Source organism: Hemitrygon akajei, chromosome 3 (genome assembly GCF_048418815.1).
Source record: "Hemitrygon akajei chromosome 3, sHemAka1.3, whole genome shotgun sequence".
Taxonomy (NCBI): Eukaryota; Metazoa; Chordata; class Chondrichthyes; order Myliobatiformes; family Dasyatidae; genus Hemitrygon; species Hemitrygon akajei.
In genome coordinates this window covers 194,133,704-194,153,674 of record NC_133126.1, presented here as the reverse complement: position 1 = coordinate 194,153,674, position 19,971 = coordinate 194,133,704, and the positions used below count along the sequence as shown (strand labels likewise).

The 19,971-nt window shown below is 41.8% G+C and overlaps 1 protein-coding gene across 1 annotated transcript in view; it reads left to right on the top strand.

The window, feature by feature from the left end:
* Nucleotides 1-19,561, top strand: part of LOC140724619 (extracellular calcium-sensing receptor-like) — a 34,855-nt gene extending 15,294 nt beyond the window's left edge. Inside the window, exons 4-6 of the mRNA XM_073039042.1 lie at nt 7,298-7,525; nt 14,906-15,029; nt 18,645-19,561. Of these exons, the coding sequence (XP_072895143.1) occupies nt 7,298-7,525; nt 14,906-15,029; nt 18,645-19,561 (1,269 nt within the window). The remainder of the gene's footprint in view (nt 1-7,297; nt 7,526-14,905; nt 15,030-18,644) is intronic.
* Nucleotides 19,562-19,971: the final 410 nt, after the last annotated feature.

The window sequence follows — 19,971 nt, the reverse complement described above, 5'->3', positions numbered from 1 at the left end:
TGAGTCGTGGATAAAAGAAGATTATAGTTGGGAGCTTAATATCCAAGGATACACCTTATATCGAAAGGACAGGCAGATGGGCAGAGCGGGTGGGATAACTTCATTGGTAAAAAATGACATCAAATTCTCAGAAAGAGATGACATAGGGTTGGGAGATGTAGAACCCTTGTGGGTAGAGTTAAGAATCTGCAAGGGTAAAAAAGACCCTGATGGAAGTTATATATAGTCCCTGAACAGTAGGCAGGATGTAGCATATACATTTTATGGGGAAATAGAAAAAACGATATAATAAATGCAATGTTACGATAGGGGATTCCAATTTTCAGGTAAATTGGGAAAATGAAGTTGGTGCCAGATCTCTAGAGGGAATTTGTAGAATAAGACCATAAGATGATAAGACATAGGAGCAGAATTAGGCCTTTCAGCCCATCGAGTCTGATCTGCCATTCTATTATGGCTGATCCCACTTAACCCCATACTCCTGTCTTCTCGCCATATCCTTAAATATACCCACAGACTTGGCCTCCACTGCAGTCTGTGGTAGAGCATTCCACAGATTCACTACTCTCTTTTGCTGAAAATATTCCTCCTTACCTCTCACAAACAAGAGAAAATCTGCAGACACTGGAAATCTGAGCAACACTCACAAAGTGCTGGAGGAACTCAGCAGGCCAGGCAGCATCTGCCAAAAGAGTGCAGTCAATGTTTTGGGCTGAAGCCCTTCAGCAGGACTGGAGAAAAAATGCTGAGGAGTAGATATAAAAGGTGGGGAGAGAGAAACACAAGGTAATAGGTGAAACCTCAAGGGGGAGCTGAATATGTTTGTTGGTGAGATCCTGTTGGAGATGGCAGAAATTTCAGAGAATTATGTGCTGGACGCAAAAGCTGGTTGGGAGGTAGGTGAGAACAAGAGGAACCCTATCCCTGTTAGAATGATGGGTGGGTGGTGCAAGAGTAGACATGCTTGAAATGGAAGAGATGTGGTTGAGGGCAGCATTTTTTATGTGGTCCTCCTTACCCCCATTCTAAAAGGTTGCCTCTCAATTTTGAGGCTGTACCCTCTAGTTCTGGATACCCCCCACCATAGGCAACATCTTCTCCACATCCACCTTATCTAATCCTTTCAAAATTTCGTAGGTTTCAATGAGATCCTCCCCACATTCTTCTAAGTTCCAGTGAGTACAGGTCCGAAGATGACAAATGCTCCTCATATGTTAACCCCATTCCTGGAATTATTCTTGTGAACCTCCTCTGGACTCTCTCCAATGACAACACATCCTTTTTGAAATATAGGGCACCAAACTTTTGACAATATTCCAAATGTGGCCTGATTAGTGTCTTATAAAGGCTCAGCATTATCTCCTTGCTTTTATATTCTACTCCCCTTGAAATAAATTACAACATCCCTTTTCCCTTCTTTACCACAGACTCAACCTGTAAATTAATGTTCTGGGAGTCTAGCATGAAGCCTCCCAAGTCCTTCTGCACTTCTGATGTTTGAACCTCTCCCCACTTAGAAAATAGTGTGCACTATTATTCCTTTTACCAAAATGCATCATCATACTTTTCCCAACACTGTATTCCATCTGCCAGTTTTTTGACCATTCTTCCAATTTGTCTAAGTCCTGCTGCAATCGCATTGCTTCCTTAGCACTACCTACCCCTACACCTACCTTCATATTGTCTGCAAACATTGCCACAAAGCCATCAATTCCATTATCTAAATCATTGACAAACAATGCGAAAATTAGTGTCTCAGTACTGACCCCTGAGGAACACCACTAGTCACTGGCAGCCAATCAGGAAAAAGTCCCCTTTATTCCCATTCACTGCCTTCTGTCTGTCAGTCATTCCTCTATCCATGCCTGTATCTTTCCTGCAACTCCATAGGATTTTATCTTGTTAAGCAGCCACATGTGCGGCACCTTAGCAAATGCCTTCTAGAAATCCAAGTAAATGACATCCACTGCCTCTCCTTTGTCCACGCTGCTTATTACTTCCTCGAAGAACTCTAACAGGCAAGATTTCCCTTTACAGAAACCATGCTGACTTTGACTTATTTTATCATTAGTCTCCAAGTACCCCAAAACCTTAAATTTGATAATAGACTCCAACACTTTCCCAACCACTGAGGTGAGGCTAACTGGTTTTTAACTACCTTTCTTTTAGCTTTCTCCCTTCTTTAAGAGTGGAGAGACATTTGAAATCTTCCAGTCTTCCATGACCATGCCAGAGTCAAGTGATTCTTGAAAGATCATGACCAATGCATCCATTATCTCTTCAGCAACCTCTCTCAGGACTCTGGGATGTAGTCCATCTGGTCTAGTGACTTATCCACCTGAAGACATTTGAGTTTGCCTAGCACTTTTTCCTTTGTAATAACAATGGCACTCATTCCTTCTTCCTGACACTTACAGACCTCTGGCACACTGCTGATGTCTTTCCCAGTGAAGACAGATGCAAAGTACCCATTAAGTACCCTTTGCAAGATGCAAAGTACCCATTACTTTTCAACACCATAAATCAGTGAGTTGCTTTGTTATATCTCCCCTCTCACTGTGAAACAGGGACACTTCCTTTTTCCTTGTTAGAGAGAGAGAAAGCCTGTGGTATGTTGAATTACTGGGTGAACGAGTAGTCTTTGGGGTACTGCAAGTCTGTGTTTTTATTAATGCTTTGCTGCATGCTTGAGTGCTCGGTGGGGGGGGGTGCTGATGCTTTTTTGATTGTGGGTGTCTTTGCTGTGCTGCTGCTTATGCATGACAGATGGGAGTTGGATGGAGCTTTGGGGTTCTAACATTTAACTGTCATTCATTCTTTGGGGCCCTCCTTTGTTTTTGTGGATATTTGCAAAGAAAAAGAATTTTAGGATGTATATTGTATACATTTCTCTGACATTAAATTTATCTATTGAAACCTATTAAAGTTCATCTGACATTTCTTTGTCCCCCATTACTACCTCACCAGCATCATTTTCCGGTGGTCCAATATCAACTCTTATCTCCCTTTTACTCTTTATATAATTGGAAAATAATCTTTTAGTATCCTGTTTTATATTATTGGCTAGTTTGCCTTCATATTTTATCTTTTCCCATCTTATAGCTTTTTTAGCAAAACACACAAAATGCTGGAGGAACTCAACAGGCCAGAGTGAAGTCGACTTTATGGGCCAAGACACTTCAGCAGGACTGGAGAAAAAAAAGATGAGGAGTTTAATTAAAACCTTTTGTTGGATTTTAAAAGCTTCCTAATCACCCAACTTCCCACTCACTTTTGCTACTTTCTCTGCCCTTTCCTTGGCTTTTATGCAGTCGTTAACTTCACTTGTCAGCCACGGTTGCCTACCCTGCCATTTGAGAACATCTTCCCCAATGCGACATATCTATCCTGCGCCTTGTAAGCTATTCCCAGAAACTTCAGCCATCTCTGCTCTGCTGTCATCCCCACCAGTATCCTCCTCCAATCCACCTGGGAAAGCTCCTCTCTCATATTCCTGTAATTTCCTTTTGGTTGTTCACCCCCCAACAGTACTCAAAATGGAGTGTTTATTGTTGAGGGGAATGGCCACATAGGTGCTCTCCACTATCTGACACCTATGTGACTCCACTATCTGAATGGTTATGAGACAGCTTTTATGAGCAGCTTGTGGTTGAACCCACTAGGGGAAATGGCAATTCTGAATTGGTTGTTGTGTAATGAACCAGATTTGATTAGGGAGCAAAAGTTAAAGGAACACAAGAGAAAGTGATCATATTATGATAGAATTCACTTTGCAGTTTGGGAGTGAGAAGATAAAGTCAGATGTGTCAGTATTAATGTGGAGTAAAGGGAATTACAGAGGCATGAGAAAGCAGCTGGACAAAGTTGATTGGAAGGGGAAACTAGCAGGGATGATGGCAGAAAAGCAATGGATGGAGTTCTGGGAGCAATTTGGAAGGTGCAGTATAAATACATCACAAAAATGAAGAAGTATTCGAAAGGGAAGATGAGGCATCCATGGGTGACAAGTAAAGGTAAAGACAGCATAAAGGCAAAAGAGAGAGCATATAACATAGCTAAGAATAGTGGGAAGTTAGAGGATTGGGAAGCTTTTAAAAACCAACAGAAGGCAACTGAAACACCCACAAGGAGAGAATTTATGAATTTCAAAGGCCAGCTAACCAAAGAGGATTGGGAAGAGAATTTATAAAGAATAAAAAAAGAGGCAAGAATAGATATTGTAATGCTGGAAAATGACATTGGAGAGGCAGTAATGGGGGACCAAGAAATGGCAGACAAACTTTATAAGTTTTTTGTGCCAGTCTTCTCTGTGGAATATACAAACATTTTGTCAGAAATTTGAGAGTGTTGGGGGGCAGAAGCGAGTGTAGTTGCTATTACTAAGGAGAAGGTGCTTGGGAAGCTGAAAGGTGTGAAGGTAGATAAGTGACTTGGACCACATGGATTTTGAAAGTGGTAGCTCAAGAGATCGTGGAGGCAGTAGTAATGATCTTTCAAGAATAGAAAGGTTCTGGAATGGTTCAGGAAGAGTGAAACATTGAAAATGTCGCTCCACTCTTTAGGAAAGGAGGGAGGCAGAAGAAAGGAAATTATAGGCCAATTGCCCTGACTTCAGTGGTTGGAATGATGATGGAGTCCTTTGTTAAGAATGAGATTTTGGGGTATTTGGAGGCATGTGACAAAACAGACCAAAGTCAGCATGGCTTCCTGAAGGGGAAATCTTACCTGACAAATCTGTTGGAATTCTTTGAAGAAATAGCAGGCAGGGTATACAAAAGAAGTAAGTGGATATTGTTTACTTGGATTTTAAGAAGGCATTTGACAAGGTGCCACATATGAGGCTGCCTAACAAGATAAGAACTTAAGGTATTACAGGAAAGATGTGTAGCATCTGTGCCCCCAATTTACCCCCGTTCGCCTAGGGTGAACCGCCATTGCCCCGCGAACTGTGTAATGCTTTGGTGTAAATACGGTTTAATGTCCCCTCAGTTCATGCTTGCAACACAAATACCAGACAATATACCAAAGGTGAGTAAATAATTATGACTTTATAGTTATTTCTTAGTGATGGGTTAGCAGAAACAGATAACCTAAAGGTGCCAAATCAGTAAGTTTATCAGTTTGTGCACATAATATCTTAATACGTTGGAGCTCATGCCTCCGGTTCCATCCATAATGACCTTCCGAGCCTTCGGCCATGCTCTGAACCACCGACATCCAGTATTTGCCGTCCTGGAACTGCTGTCCACTCCTCACACATCCGTCCTCCTCACTGGCCTCCTGAAAAAGACTGTGAACTCCCGCTCATCTCACACATACAAGATAGAATAACAATTCTCCATTGGTTGGTTCCCCTCTTATCTGCATTTATAACCCAAACATTCCAGATACAGAAACCCATTACAGCATTAAGTAACATTACAGAGAAGCCATTTCATTATAACAATGCAGAGAAGCCATTTCATTATAACAATGCAGAGAAGCCATTTTGTTAGCCTGAACAGTTAACACCACAGTTAATGGTACTGAGAGCCCTACAGATGCTTGTATGGATAGAGGATTGGCTGACTGGCAGGAGGCAAAGAGTGGAAATAAAAAGGGCCTTTTCTGGTTAGTAGCTAGTGACTATGGTGTACTGCAGGGATTTGTGTTTGGACCACTTCTTTTCATGTTATATATCAAAATTTCGATGATGGAATTGATGGCAATGTGGCCAAGTTTACAGACAAGGCAATGGTAGGTGGAGGGGCTGGTAGTGTTGAGGAAGCAGGGAATCTGCTGAAGGACTTGGACAGATTGGGAGATGGTAAAGAAGTGACAAATGGAATATAGTGTAGGGAAATGTCTGTTCATGCACTTTGGTGGAAGGAATAAATGCATAGCCCATTTTCTGAACAGGAAAGAAAATTAAAAAAACATAGAGGTTCAAAGGGACTTGGGAGTCGTTGTGTAGAATTTCCTAAAGATTAACTTGCAGGTTGAGTCAGTGGTAAGGAAGGCAAATGCAATGTTAGCATTTGTTTCTTAGGACTAGAATATAAGAGCAAGGATTTGATGCTGAGGGTTAATAAGAATCTGATCATACTGCACCTGGAGTATTCTGAGCAGTTTTGGTCTCTCTGTTGAAGAAAATGCATTGGAGAAACTCCAGTGGAGGTTCATGAGAATGATTCTGGGAATGAAATGGTTAGCGTATGAAGAGTGTTTGAGGGCTGTAATTACTGGAGCCTAGAAGAATGAGGGGGCACCTCATTGAAACCTATTGAATATTGAAAGGTCTTGATAGAATGGATATGGAGGGTATGTTTCCTATCGTGGGTAAGTATAGGACCAGAGGGCACAGCCTCAGAGTAGAGGGACTTCCATTTAGAACGAGGACTCTTCATCTCATATTCTTGTTATTTATTGCTCATTTATTTATCATTAATACTTCATTATTTTTGTATTTGCACAATTTGTGTTTTCTGCACACTGGTTGAACACTTAAGATGGTGCTGTCTTTCATTGATTCTATTATGGTTATTATACAATTATGGAATTACTGAGTAAGGATGCAAGAAAATGAATATCAGGGTTGAGATAATAAACTTACTTTGATTTTGACTTTGATGAGAAGGAATTTCTTTAGCCAGAGGGTGGTGAATCTGTGCAATTCATTGTGTATATTTAAAACCGGTTGATAGACTCTTGGTTAGTCAGGACGTCAAGAAGTTAGGAGAGTGTGGCTGAGAGGGATAATAAATCAGCCATGATGGAATGATGGAGTAGACTTGATGGGCCGAGTGACCTAACTTTACTCTTTCTTCTAGTCTTCTGGTCTTATTCATAGTAATATGGAGTTAGCAAGAATGTAGGTGTGAACGAATATACTGTAGATTAATATAAGGAAAGATGGATAAACAGGTGTAGGCAAAAGGAAGAAGCTTACCAGCATGAGGGATTTCTTGTGCATCAGCACTGAAATAGATCACTTTGTCCAACTGTGAGTTCCATGTAGTTCTGTGAATGAATGTAGAACTGATAGGATGTGAGATCATGAATTGACAAAACTGAATAAGTGGGACAACACACACAAGGTTCTGGAGGAACTCAGCAGGTTAAGCTGCAGCTATGGAGAGGAATAAATAGTCAACATTTCAGGCTGAGGCTCTTCAACAGGACTGGAAAGGGAGGGGAAAGATGCCGGAATATGAAGATGGGGAGAGGGGAAGGTATTGGTGGAACAGTTACTTTATGGTTTATCAGTTGATTCTGTGAAGACATTGTCCATCTGACCTAACTGTAACCCTTTGCTAAGCTTTTACATTACCTGAAGGGACTGAGATACACCAGTAAAGGGGGAGAAGAGATTTATTTTGATGAGAATGGCAATATTGTGGCAACGTATGACATTGTGAACTGGCAGTGGATGGAAGATGGATCAGTCAAGTATGTGCACGTGGGTCGTTACGCTGCAGCTTCGGCATCAGGCCATGATCTCGAGCTGGATGAAAAGGCTATCGTTTGGACCAGTGGAAAGACTGAGGTAAACCACTCTAATTCTTCTTAAGGCAACAGGGAGTAAGTTCAGAAGAGAAGTGATGGGCAGGAGTTTTTACACAGAGACAGAAACAGGCTTCCCGGGGTGGTGGTGGAGACAGATATGATAGAGGTGCTTAATAGGGACATGAATGTGCAGAGAATGGAGGGACAGAAAGGTTTAATATTGAGCAGAAAGGATTACCATTTGTGGGCATTTAGTGACTAGTGTAACTAGTTTGGCACAACATGGTAGGTCAAAGGGTCTGCTCCATTCCTGTGTCATCTACACTCAGTGGCCACTTTATTAGGTGTAAGCCTGTGGTCTTCTGCTGCTATACCCATTCACTTCAAGGTTCGACATGTTGTGCATACAGTGATGTTCTTTTATTTATTGTTTAGAGATACAGCGCGGTATAGGCCCTTGTGGCTCTATGAGCCTTGCTGCCCAGACGCCCACCAATTTAACCCTTTTAAAATGACAATTTACAATGATCAATTAACCTACCAGTTGTTTTATCTTTGGGCTATGGGAGGAAACCAGAGTACCTGGAGAAAACATACATATTTGATGGGGAGGCATACAAACTCCTTACAGTGGATGCTGGGATTGAACTCTGAACTCCAATCCCTTGAGCTGTAATAGTGTAAGAGTGCTACCATGGCACTCTTCTGCACGCCATGAGTTATCAGAGTTACTGTCACGTTTTTGTCAGCTTGAATCAGTCTGGCCATTCTCCTCTGACCTCTCTTATTAACAACACAATTTTGCCCACAGAACTTTCCATGTTTTTTTTTGTTTCTGCAAACTCTAGATAGATAGATAGATAGATAGATAGATAGATACTTTATTCATCCCCATGGGGAAATTCAACTTTTTTTTCCAATGTCCCATACACTTGTTGTAGCAAAACTAATTACATACAATACTTAACTCAGTAAAAAATATGATATGCATCTAAATCACTATCTCAAAAAGCATTAATAATAGCTTTTAAAAAGTTCTTAAGTCCTGGCGGTTGAATTGTAAAGCCTAATGGCATTGGGGAGTATTGACCTCTTCATCCTCTCTGAGGAGCATTGCATCGATAGTAACCTGTCGCTGAAACTGCTTCTCTGTCTCTGGATGGTGCTATGTAGAGGATGTTCAGAGTTTTCCATAATTGACCGTAGCCTACTCAGCGCCCTTCGCTCAGCTATCGATGTTAAACTCTCCAGCACTTTGCCCATGACAGAGCCCGCCTTCCTTACCAGCTTATTAAGACGTGAGGCGTCCCTCTTCTTAATGCTTCCTCCCCAACATGCCACCACAAAGAAGAGGGCGCTGTCCACAACTGACCTATAGAACATCTTCAGCATCTCACTACAGACATTGAATGACGTCAACCTTCTTAGGAAGTACAGTCGACTCTGTGCCTTCCTGCACAAGGCATCTGTGTTGGCAGTCCAGTCTAGCTTCTCGTCTAACTGTACTCCCAGATACTTGTAGGTCTTAACCTGCTCCACACATTCTCCATTAATGATCACTGGCTCCATATGAGGCCTAGATCTCCTAAAGTCCACCACCATCTCCTTGGTCTTGGTGATATTGAGACGCAGGTAGTTTGAGTTGCACCATATCACAAAGTCCTGTATCAGTTTCCTATACTCCTCCTCCTGTCCATTCCTGACACACCCCACTATGGCCGTGTCATCAGCGAACTTCTGCACATGGCAGGACTCCGAGTTATATTGGAAGTCTGATGTGTACAGGGTGAACAGGACCGGAGAGAGTACGGTTCCCTGCGGCGCTCCTGTGCTGCTGACCACCGTGTCAGACCTACAGTCTCCCAACCGTACATACTGAGGTCTATCTGTCAAGTAGTCCACTATCCAATCCACCATGTGAGACTGTTGTGCATGAAAATCCCAAGAGATAAACAGTTTTTGAGATACCCAAACCCCTGTCTGGCACCTATAATCGTTCCACGGTCAAAGTCACTTAGACCACATTATTTCCCCACTCTGATATTTGGTCTAAATAACAACTGAAGCACTTAACCATGTCTGCATGCTGTTATGCATTGAGTTGCTGCCATGCGATTGACTGTTTAGATATTTGCATTAACTAGTGGGTGTACAGGTGTACCTAATAAAGTGGTCACTGAGTTTATGTTTTGTGTTCACCTATTTTGAAGATGCATTAATATCGTAACTAATTTACAAAATCCATGTGTGATTTATGTTAGGTCTGGATTCTAAAAGTAGTCAATGATTAGATTCTATTGAATGTTGTTCAGGTTTCTCAAACATACTGACTTTATGGACTCAGAGTTCCCAACCTGGGCTCCGTGAACCCTTGTTTAATGACAGGGATCTATGGCATAAAAAAAGTTGGGAACGTCTGTGTTAAACCATGTCTTGATGAGCAGCCGAATTATCCGTAATATCTGTTATGTCTAGATAAAACCCTCAAAAATATAGATGTCAATTGAATAACTTCTTATGTAATCTGTATTGGAAAAATTTGTGTGCTTGGTCTCACCAACAACTTAAGTTCTGCTGGTATAGAGAGGAAGGTGGATCTATACAGCATGGAAGTAGGCCTTTTGGCCCAGCTGGCCTGTGCTGACAAAACTGCTAATCCAAAGTAGTCTCATTTACCTATGATCGGCCCATATTCTTCCTCTAAACCATGTCCAATCCATGTCCCTGTCCAACTGTCTTGTAAAAGTTGGTTATTGCACCTGCCTCAAGCATTTCCTCTGGAAGCTAGTTTCATATACCCACCGGCATCTGTGTGCAAATGCTCCTCCTCAGGTAGCTTTTCAATCCTTCCACTCTCACTTTAAGCTTGTGCCTGGTAGTTTTTAATCCCCTTTCCATGGTTATATGAGTTCCGAGGAGTTATTCAAGAAAGGAAGGACGTGGAAATGACAGAAAGGGTGCAGAGGAGATTTACAAAGATGTTGCCTGGATTGGGGAGCATGCCTTATGAGAATAGGTTGAGTGAACTCAGCCTTTTCTCCTTGGAGTGACGATGGATGAGAGGTGACCAGATAGAGGTGTACAAGATAATGAGAGGCATTGATCATGTGGATAGTCAGAGGTGTTTTCCCAGCGCTGAAATGATTAACACAAAAGGACATAGTTTTAAGGTGCTTGGAAGCAGGTACAGAGGAGCTGTCAGGGATAAGTATTTTACGCAAAGAGTGGTGAGTGCATGGAATGGGCTGCTGGTGGCAGTGGTGGAGGCAGAAACGATAGGGTCTTTTAAGAGACTCCTTATTGGATACATGGAGCTTAGAAAAATAGAGGGCTGTGGGTAAGCCTAGGTAGTTCTATGGTCCCCATTAGAGACTCGGCTCCAAGTAGCTGTTTGTATGCGACAGCAGCCACACCCTGATTCACTGCTTTGACAGGCAGGCTAAACCAGGTGAGAGTAGCTGGCAGGTCACATCCCTGGTCTTAGTATGTGAAGTCAACTCCAGCAGTTTGGGCAAATGAGATCTAAGGTGAGATCCAGCAACCAGGAAGGTAGCTCTGCAATGCTATGTGAAGTGCGTCGGGCATAGCAAGGTACAGAAGAAGTCATTGTCATCCATTGCAACCAGGGAAGACCCCAGCTGTGACAACTAATAGTACCCCTGGACCCAGGTCTCCGAGCTTGACAGACTAGAGCTGCCCCAGTGCAATGGCTTTTCTACTTTAAAAATACTCCTGCAGAGGTTTCCTGCCATTGTCAAATATGATGGACAAGCAACAGTAGTATCGATAGTGTTCTAATTTGTTCTGTCTACATAATTTGTTTCTCAGTTAAATAGTTGTTTGTCATTATTATAGCTTTTTAACTATTTCTATCAAACTTTGGCTGATTGGGGCAGCCACTTAATTGGACCAAAATGTCCTGGCCCAGTGTGTCTGTATTAATCTCTTTACTATTAAAACATTTGCAAAAGGTATTTGTTCAAACATTAGGGAATATATTTTAATTGAAAGAAATTAAATGAAATGACTATATTCTATTCATTTTCTTGATTGACAAGATCCACATATAAGCAAATTAATTTCAGAAGTAACTATGCGGAAACAGTAAATGGGAAAAAAATTGGGACACATGACATACTATTTATTGAGCAGCAGATAAAGAGAGGAAAGCTAGAGAAATTTCCGTAGAAGTGGCAGTTAACTGGATCAAACTTGAAGACCAAACTTAAGGATGCTCAACAACTGTGGCAGAGCTTGAATGCTATCAACCCCTACAAAGTGAAACCAAGTGATATATTCTATGTGACAACAAGGCTTCACTCCTAGATCAGCTCAATGCCTTTTATGCTCGCTTTGACCATCAGACCATGGAGACACCTTCACAAACTCTCACAGCCACGATGACCCTGCTCTGACGCCAATGTGTGAGCATCCTCCATGAGGGTAAACTCACGGAAAGCTTCTGGGCTAGACTAGATACCTGGCCATGTATTAAACACCAACAAAAAAAAAAAGGAAAATCCTACAAAAATAGTGGATATGGCTCAGTCCATCATGGGCAAAGCCTCCCTGGCACAGGGCACATCTACATGGAGTGTTGTTGTAGGAAAGCAGCATCCATCATCAGGGACCCCCACCATGCAGGACATGCTCTTTTTCCTCTGCTGACATCAAGAAGAAGGTGCAGGAGCCTCAGGAACCACACCAGCAGTTTCAGGAAAAAGTTACTATCACTCAACCATCAGGCTCCTAAACCAGAAGTGATAACTTTGCTCAACTTCACTCACTCATCACTGAACTGTTCCTACTGAACTGGACTCACTTTCAAGGATGCTTCATCTCATGTTCTTGATATGAATTGCTTATTTATTTATTATTATTATTTATTTTCTCTCTCTCTTTTTTGCATTTGAACATCTTATTGTCTTTTTATTGCACGTTGGTTATTGTCCACCCTGCTGGGTGCTACCTTTTACTGAATATATTATGTTTCTTGTAGTGTAGAATGACATATATATAATTTGATAATAAGTTTCACTTGAACTTTGAACTTTGAAAGCAGAAACCACAACAGGAACTATAAAGTGGAAACAGAATCTAGAACAATAATGGTAGGAAAATTTTTCAATTGACATACAGCGTGAAGGCTTGTTACTTACAAATTATGTGAATAATACAATTTCAGTTACACAAGGTTATCAGCCAATCATTTTTAGCTCGAACGTTGGCTCTAGATGAAGGTATGTGGAGACCAAATATCTTGTCCAAAGATATATCCAGCACTGACCATGCTGAAAGTAGACTTGTATTGCTCATGAAATAGTAGTGTGCATATTTTTCACAAAGTATTACATGAATAGGAAATAGAATGTAGGACATAGAATATTGCAGGACAGATACAGGCCCTTTGGCTCATGATATCTGGGCTGACAATGATGCCAATTTAACTAATCCCATTTGGAGACTTTATAGACTACAGATGCTGGAATCTAGAGCAACAAACATTCTGCTGGAAGAACTCAGTGGGGTGATCAGTATTTGTGGAGCAAAGGTGTTGTCAATGTTTCAAAACGGCAACAATTCCTTTCTTCTCTCAGATGCAGCTCACTTTGTCTCACAGAAGGCAACATCCATGATTTAGGACCATCATCGCCCAGTATATGCCCTCGTCTTTTTCTTACCATCAGAGAGGATGTACAGGAGCCTGAAGACACACACTCAACATTTTAGGAAAGTTACTTCCCCACCGCTATCCTAGTTCTGAACGGACAATAAATCCATAAACACTACCTCACTATTTTTGCTCTCTTTTTGCACTACTTATTTAATTTTTTATTGATATTTCTTATTGTAATTTATCGTATATTTTATGTGTTGCATTGCAATGCTGCTGCAAACAACACATTTTATCAGCATACGTCGGTGACAATAAACCTGACTCTGATTCTGAGTTCTTCCGGCAGATTGTTTGTAGTTCCTAGTCCCATCTGCCTACACATGGTCTGTATCCCTCCACTCCCTGCCTCTTCATGTGCCTGTCTAAATGCCTCTTAAATGTTGCTATTGTATGCGCTTCCACAACTTTCCTTGACAACATGTTGAGGCATCCCTCACTCTCAGTGTAATAAAAAATGTTCTCCATAAACCACCTTTAATTCTCCCCTCCCTTGCCTTAAAATTATGCCTTCTAACTATCTACTCTATTTATGCCTTTCATTATTTTAGAAACTTCTATTGGGTTGCCCCTCAGCCTCCAAAGCTTTAGAGAAAACAATGCAAGTTTGTCCAACCTTTCCTTATGGCTCATCTTCTGTAATTCAGGTAACATTCTGGTGAACCTCTTCACACCCTCTCCAATATAGAAATAGAAATAAGGCAGCATTTTAACAGGTTTTGTAGCACATCACAAATGGAAGAAATAGAATCATAGAGTCATCGAACGATCCAGCACAGAAACAGGCCCTTCAGTCCATCCAGTCCATGCTGAACTATTATGCTACCTAGTTTTATCAACCTGCACCTGGATCATAGCTCTCCATACCCCTACCATCCATGTACCTATCCAAACTTATCTTGTGTTGAAATCAATCCTCATCCACCACTTCCACTGTCAGCTCGTTGCACAGTTGCACCACCCTTTAAGTGAAGGTGTTCCCCTTAAACATTTCATCTTTCACCCTAAAACGCACAACCTCTAGTTCTAGACTCACCCAGTCTCAGTGAAAAAAAGCCTGCTTGCATTTATCCTTTCTATACTCCTCAAATGTTATGTACCTCTAGCAAATCTCCCTTCATCCTCCTACACACCAGGAAATAAATTTTAAATACAATCAACCTTTCCCTATAACTCAGGTCGTTAAGTCCTGGGAACATCTTTGTAAAATTTTATCTGTGATCTTTCATTCTTTGCCATAAGTAGGTGACCCAAGTTGCACACAATACTCCAAATAACTACACCGTATACCCCAAATCTTCAGATCCAGATTGTCTTATGCGCTAGGGTGCAATGAGATTTCATCTGTGAAGCTCACAGAGTAAAGAGTCATAATGAATACATCAATAATACAGCACGGAGCACAGCAAAGGATGGTGCAAAAGCTAGTAATGCAAACTGCGGTTGTTCAAAAAGAAAAACTGTAGTGTCAATAATGGAATAACTGAGAGAGGTAGAGTTAGGAGGGTAGCATTCCATAGGATTGATGAAAGTTAACCAGTACTTTGTACTGCAAACTGTGCTGAGATCACACACAATTTCTATCACAAAGACAAAAGATTCTGCAGATACTGGAAATCCAGAGTAATGCTGGAAGAAATCAGCAGGTCAGGCAGTATCTATGGAGAGGAATAAAGGGTTGTCATTTCGAACTGAGACCCTTCATCAGGACAGTTCCTACTTTTTGCCTTTTTCTTAATGTATCAGGTTCCAGAGTCATTCTGCAGTAGAAGCTGTCCCCCGGGAACAAGGAAAGCAAGTCGGACCAGAGAACAGATCTGCTGCTTTGACTGCCTGGCATGTGCTGATGGTGAAATTAGCAATGAAACAGGTATGATTTGCCTCCTGATGGTGTGTTTCTCCCAGTAATAACCCCCTGGTGTCAATTCGTTGGCTGATGACAGATGGAAAACAATTTTTATGCATCAAGTTAATACCTGAAACATGCTGCATAAAAGTCAGATTCAAGGAAGTTCGAAAGGGAGTTGGCCAATTTCCTGAAGAGGAATATCTTGTTGGCCTCTATTTCTATACGTTTCCAATTTTCCTTCATGATGAGTCATAGATTGAGTGGATAGCCAGAAACTTTTTTTCTTGGGGCAGAAAAAAACAGGGGATCATTTTAAGGTGATTGGACGAAAATAAATGTTGGATGTCAGAGATTAGTTCTTTACACAGAACACCAGATGCAATGGAATGTCCTGTCAGGGTTGGTGGTAGAGGCACACACATTAGGGGCATTTAAGAAACTCCTTGATAGGAATATGGAAGATAGAAAAATGGATGGTTATGCAGATGGGAAAGGTTAGATTGATCTTAGAGTAGTTTAAAAAGTTGGCACAATATCATGGGTGAAGGGTTTGCACTGTGCGAAATGTTCTGTTGGAAGGAGTCATTGATCCCATAGGGTCACACATGCTGTGGAACGTGCAAATGGAAATTAAGTCAGGATCAAGGATTACTCCTGTTTTCTTAGTTATTAGTTTAAATACACTTAGTACCTCCTGTACCTAATAAAGTGGCCACTGAGTGTATGTCCGCGGTCTTCTGCTGTAGCTCTTCCACTGCAAGGTTTGCTGTGTTGTGAGTTCAAAGATACTACTCTGCACACCACTGTTGTAATGTGCGGTTATCTGAGTTACTGTCACCCTGTCAGCTTGAACCAGTCTGGCCATTCTCCTCCGACCTCTCTCATTAACAAAGCATTTTCATCCACAGGAGCGCCGCTCACTAGATTTTCTTTTTGTTTATTGTACCATTCTCAGAAAGCTAAACGGACTGTTGTGTGTGAAAATCCCAGGAGTTTCTGAAATACTCAACCCAGTCCATCAGGTATCAACAATTATTCCATGCTCAAAGTCACTTAGATCACATTTCTTCTCCATTTTGCTGTTTGATCTGAACAACAACCAAATCTTTTGACCATGTCTGCATGCTTTTATGCATGGAGTTGCTACCACATGATTGGGTGATTAGGTGTTTGTATCTATGAGCAGGTGTACATGTGTACCAAATAAAGTGGCTACTAAGTGTATATTCACCCCAGTTCTTGTGCTTACTGTTTTAAAATCTCCCTAATCTAATTTATTTCGAACAATGTGACATTTAGACTGTAAGACCAAAAGATACAGGAACCGAATCAAGCTACTGCTCCCATTTCATCATGGCTGGTCCATTTCCCTCTCAAACTTATTCTCCTGCCTTTTCCCATAACCTTTCGCCCCCGACTAATGAAGAAACGTTATCAACCTCTGCCTTAAATGCACCCAGTGACTTGGCCTGAACAGCTGTCTGTGGCAATGAATTCCACATATTCATCACTATCTGGTTAAAGAACTTTCTTCTCATCTCTGTTCTAGATGGACATGCCTCTATTCTGAGGTTGCATCCTCTGATTCTTAGCAACCCACAAAATTCTGGAGGAACTCAGCAGGCCAAGCAACATCTATTGTCAAGAGTAAACAGTCGACCTTTCGGGCTGATGAGGGGTCTTGGCCCGAAACGCTGACTGCTCTTTTCCGTAGATGCTGCCTGGACTGCTGAGTTCCTCCAGCATCTTGTGTGTGTTGCTTTGGATTTCCAACACCTGCATGTTTTCCTGTGTTTGTGATACTACTACTACAACTGTGAAGTTTCCTATGGTTCTTAGCTTGTTTGCTTGTAGATTATGGGCTTCATTGGCAAGAGCCCATCCTGAATTACTGTCAAAGGAGATGGTGACTAACAGTTTGGATAACTGCAGTCTTCTGGTGAAGGGACTCTCACAGTATCATCGTGTAGTGACTTAGATCCAGAGAAGATGAAGGACCAGAGATATTTTTCCAGATCAGGTAAACAAAAGTAAAACAAAATTAAGATTGAGTTTACTGTCACAAATACATGTGTGCACAGGTGCAATGAAAAACTTAATTGAAGGAGCTTCACAGAGACATAGCATCATATAACCATATAATAATTACAGCATGGAAACAGGCTATCTTGGCCCTTCTAGTCCGTGCTGACACTTACACTCACCTAGTCCCACTGACCCGCACTCAGCCCATAACTCTGCATTCCTTTCCTGTCCATATTCCTATCCAATTTTACTTTAAATGACAATACCGAACCTGCCTCTACCACTTCTACTGGAAGCTCATTCCACACATAAGCAGCATTCACAGGACTAACAAATTATACACATTTTACTAGAAAGAACACAATTCAGACAAATAAAAGGTTCACTTTAGTGTAAAATGATTAGTGTTGCTAAACTGTAGTGCTGTAGTGATTGGTGTCTTGCCAGTTGCTTCAAGAACCAAATGGTTGAAGGGAAGTAGCTGTTCTTGAACTTGGTGTGGGGCTTCTGTAACTCATGTCCATTGGTAGCTGCAGGAAGGTGGCATGCTCTAGATGATGGAGTTCATTGACGATGGATGTTGCCTTTGGTTGGCAGTGTCTCCTGTAGATGGCACCAATGGTGTGGAGGGATGTATTGCGTACACATTGTATTGATGTATTAGGCACCTCAACATTGGATATTGTGGTGATCCCATTCATCTGATGCCCTGGTCTTTCTCAATAGTGGGTTTGGGAGATGAATAATACTCATGAACATCACAATACAGAAAGAACAAACTCCTTTGCAACGATGTAGAGTAAACAACTTGGATTGGTTTAGGATGAGGGAGCTTCGAGCTGTGCTATATCTATCCTGTCTGAAGATGGTGATGATACTAAGTGTTTTCCAAGAACTAAAGTCACCTGTTTATCAAAGTTCATAATTAATCAGAAATAGGCTCTGAAACAAACAAGATGCTGCAGAAACTCAGCGGTCAGGTAGCAACTGTGGAGGGAAATGGACTGTCAATGTTTCATGTTGAGACCCCTCACTTATGGACTGAAAGATAGAGGGGTGATAGCTAGTATAGGGAGGTGAAGGGAAGGGGTGAAACAAGAACTGGTGCGTCCAGGTGAGATCTTGCTAGCTCTTGTCTTGCCTATCCCCCTCACCTGGTCATCTCCCCACTACCTTTCAGTCCAGATGAAGGGTCTCATCACAAAACATTGATCCTCTACAGGTATTGCCTGACCCACTGAGATTGTTAGTTACTTTAGGTTCAAGGACCTGTACACTTGACCATATTGGGCTAGTTTATTATTATTGTTGTCACATGTACTGAGATACAGTGAAAAACTTGTCTTGCACACTGTTCATACAGGTCAGATCATTACACAGTGCATTGGGGTAGAACAAGGTAAAACAATAACAGAGCCTAGAACTGTGGAGCACAGTAAGAACTTCTGACCCAGTATTTTGTGCCAACCTTTTAACCTACTCTAAGGTCAATCTAACCCTTCCCTTCCACATAGCCTTCCATTTTGCATGCAATGCCAATTGCATTCAATGAATGTACTGTTTAATAGTGATCTGCAAACCATTTAACAATGTTTTAAAATATTATCTCAGATTCTCTCAACTGTATTCCGTGTGCACCAGAAGACTGGCCCAACCCAATGAGGAATGAGTGCATCCCAAAACATCTGGAGTTCCTGTCATTTGATGGTACCATGGGGATCACCTTGACAACTGTGTCCCTGTTGGGAGAGGCCAGCACAATGGGCGTGGTGGGAGTGATCTGGTACTACAGGAAAACCCCCATCGTCCGAGCCAACAACTCCGAGCTCAGCTTCTTGCTCCTCTTCTCTCTGGCTCTGTGTTTCCTCTGCTCGTTGACCTTTATCGGGCAGCCCTCAGTCTGGTCTTGCGCACTCAGGCACACATTGTTTGGCATCAGCTTCGTTCTCTGTATCTCCTGCGTACTGGCCAAGACCCTGGTAGTGCTGATAGCATTTAAGGCAACTCTCCCTGGCAGCAATGTGATGAAATGGTTTGGGACCCTGCAGCAAATCCTGGGGGTCTTGCTCTGTACAGCAGTCCAGCTGGTGACCTGCCTGGTGTGGCTGCTCCTTGCTGCCCCATTCCCAGTGAAGCAGACCAAGTACTATAAGGAGAAGATTATCTTTGAGTGCGATTTAGGCTCGGTGGCTGCCTTCTGCTGTGTACTGGGTTACATTGGCTTTCTGTCATGTCTCAGCTTTGTTCTCGCGTTCTTGGCTCGGAAACTCCCCGATAATTTCAACGAAGCCAAGTTCATCACCTTCAGCATGCTGATCTTCTGTGCAGTGTGGCTGGCCTTCATACCAGCCTATGTCAGCTCTCCTGGGAAGTACACCGTGGCCGTCGAGATCTTTGCCATTTTGGCCTCCAGCTTTGGCCTGCTCATCTGCATATTTGTTCCCAAATGTTACATCATCCTGCTAAAACCAGAGCAGAACACCAAGCAATATCTTACGGGCAGAACCTTTCCCAAAAAATCCATTTAGTTTGAAGTTTCCCCTGTCTGATTAAAATCAGGTGTCTTGCACTAATTGACATATTGCACATTGAAACCAAGGATGAGAGAGACTGTCTTGAATTGAATCACAATAGACAATAGGTGCAGGAGTAGGTCATTCGGCCCTTCTAGCCAGCACTGCCATTCAATGTGATCATAGCTGATCATCTACAATCAACACCCCGTTCCTGCCTTCTCCCCATATCCCTTGACTCCGCTATCTTTAAGAGCTCTATCGAACTCTGTCTAATCTGGACTTTATCTGATATGTGTATTTGATGATTTATTAGATTATTCTTACATCATATATTAAAAGAATTTTTGAATTCCCTTTCCTTAGAGATTTCCTTTCTGTTAATGGAGTGTTTAAATTCAGATTATGGGCAGCGACACCATGAA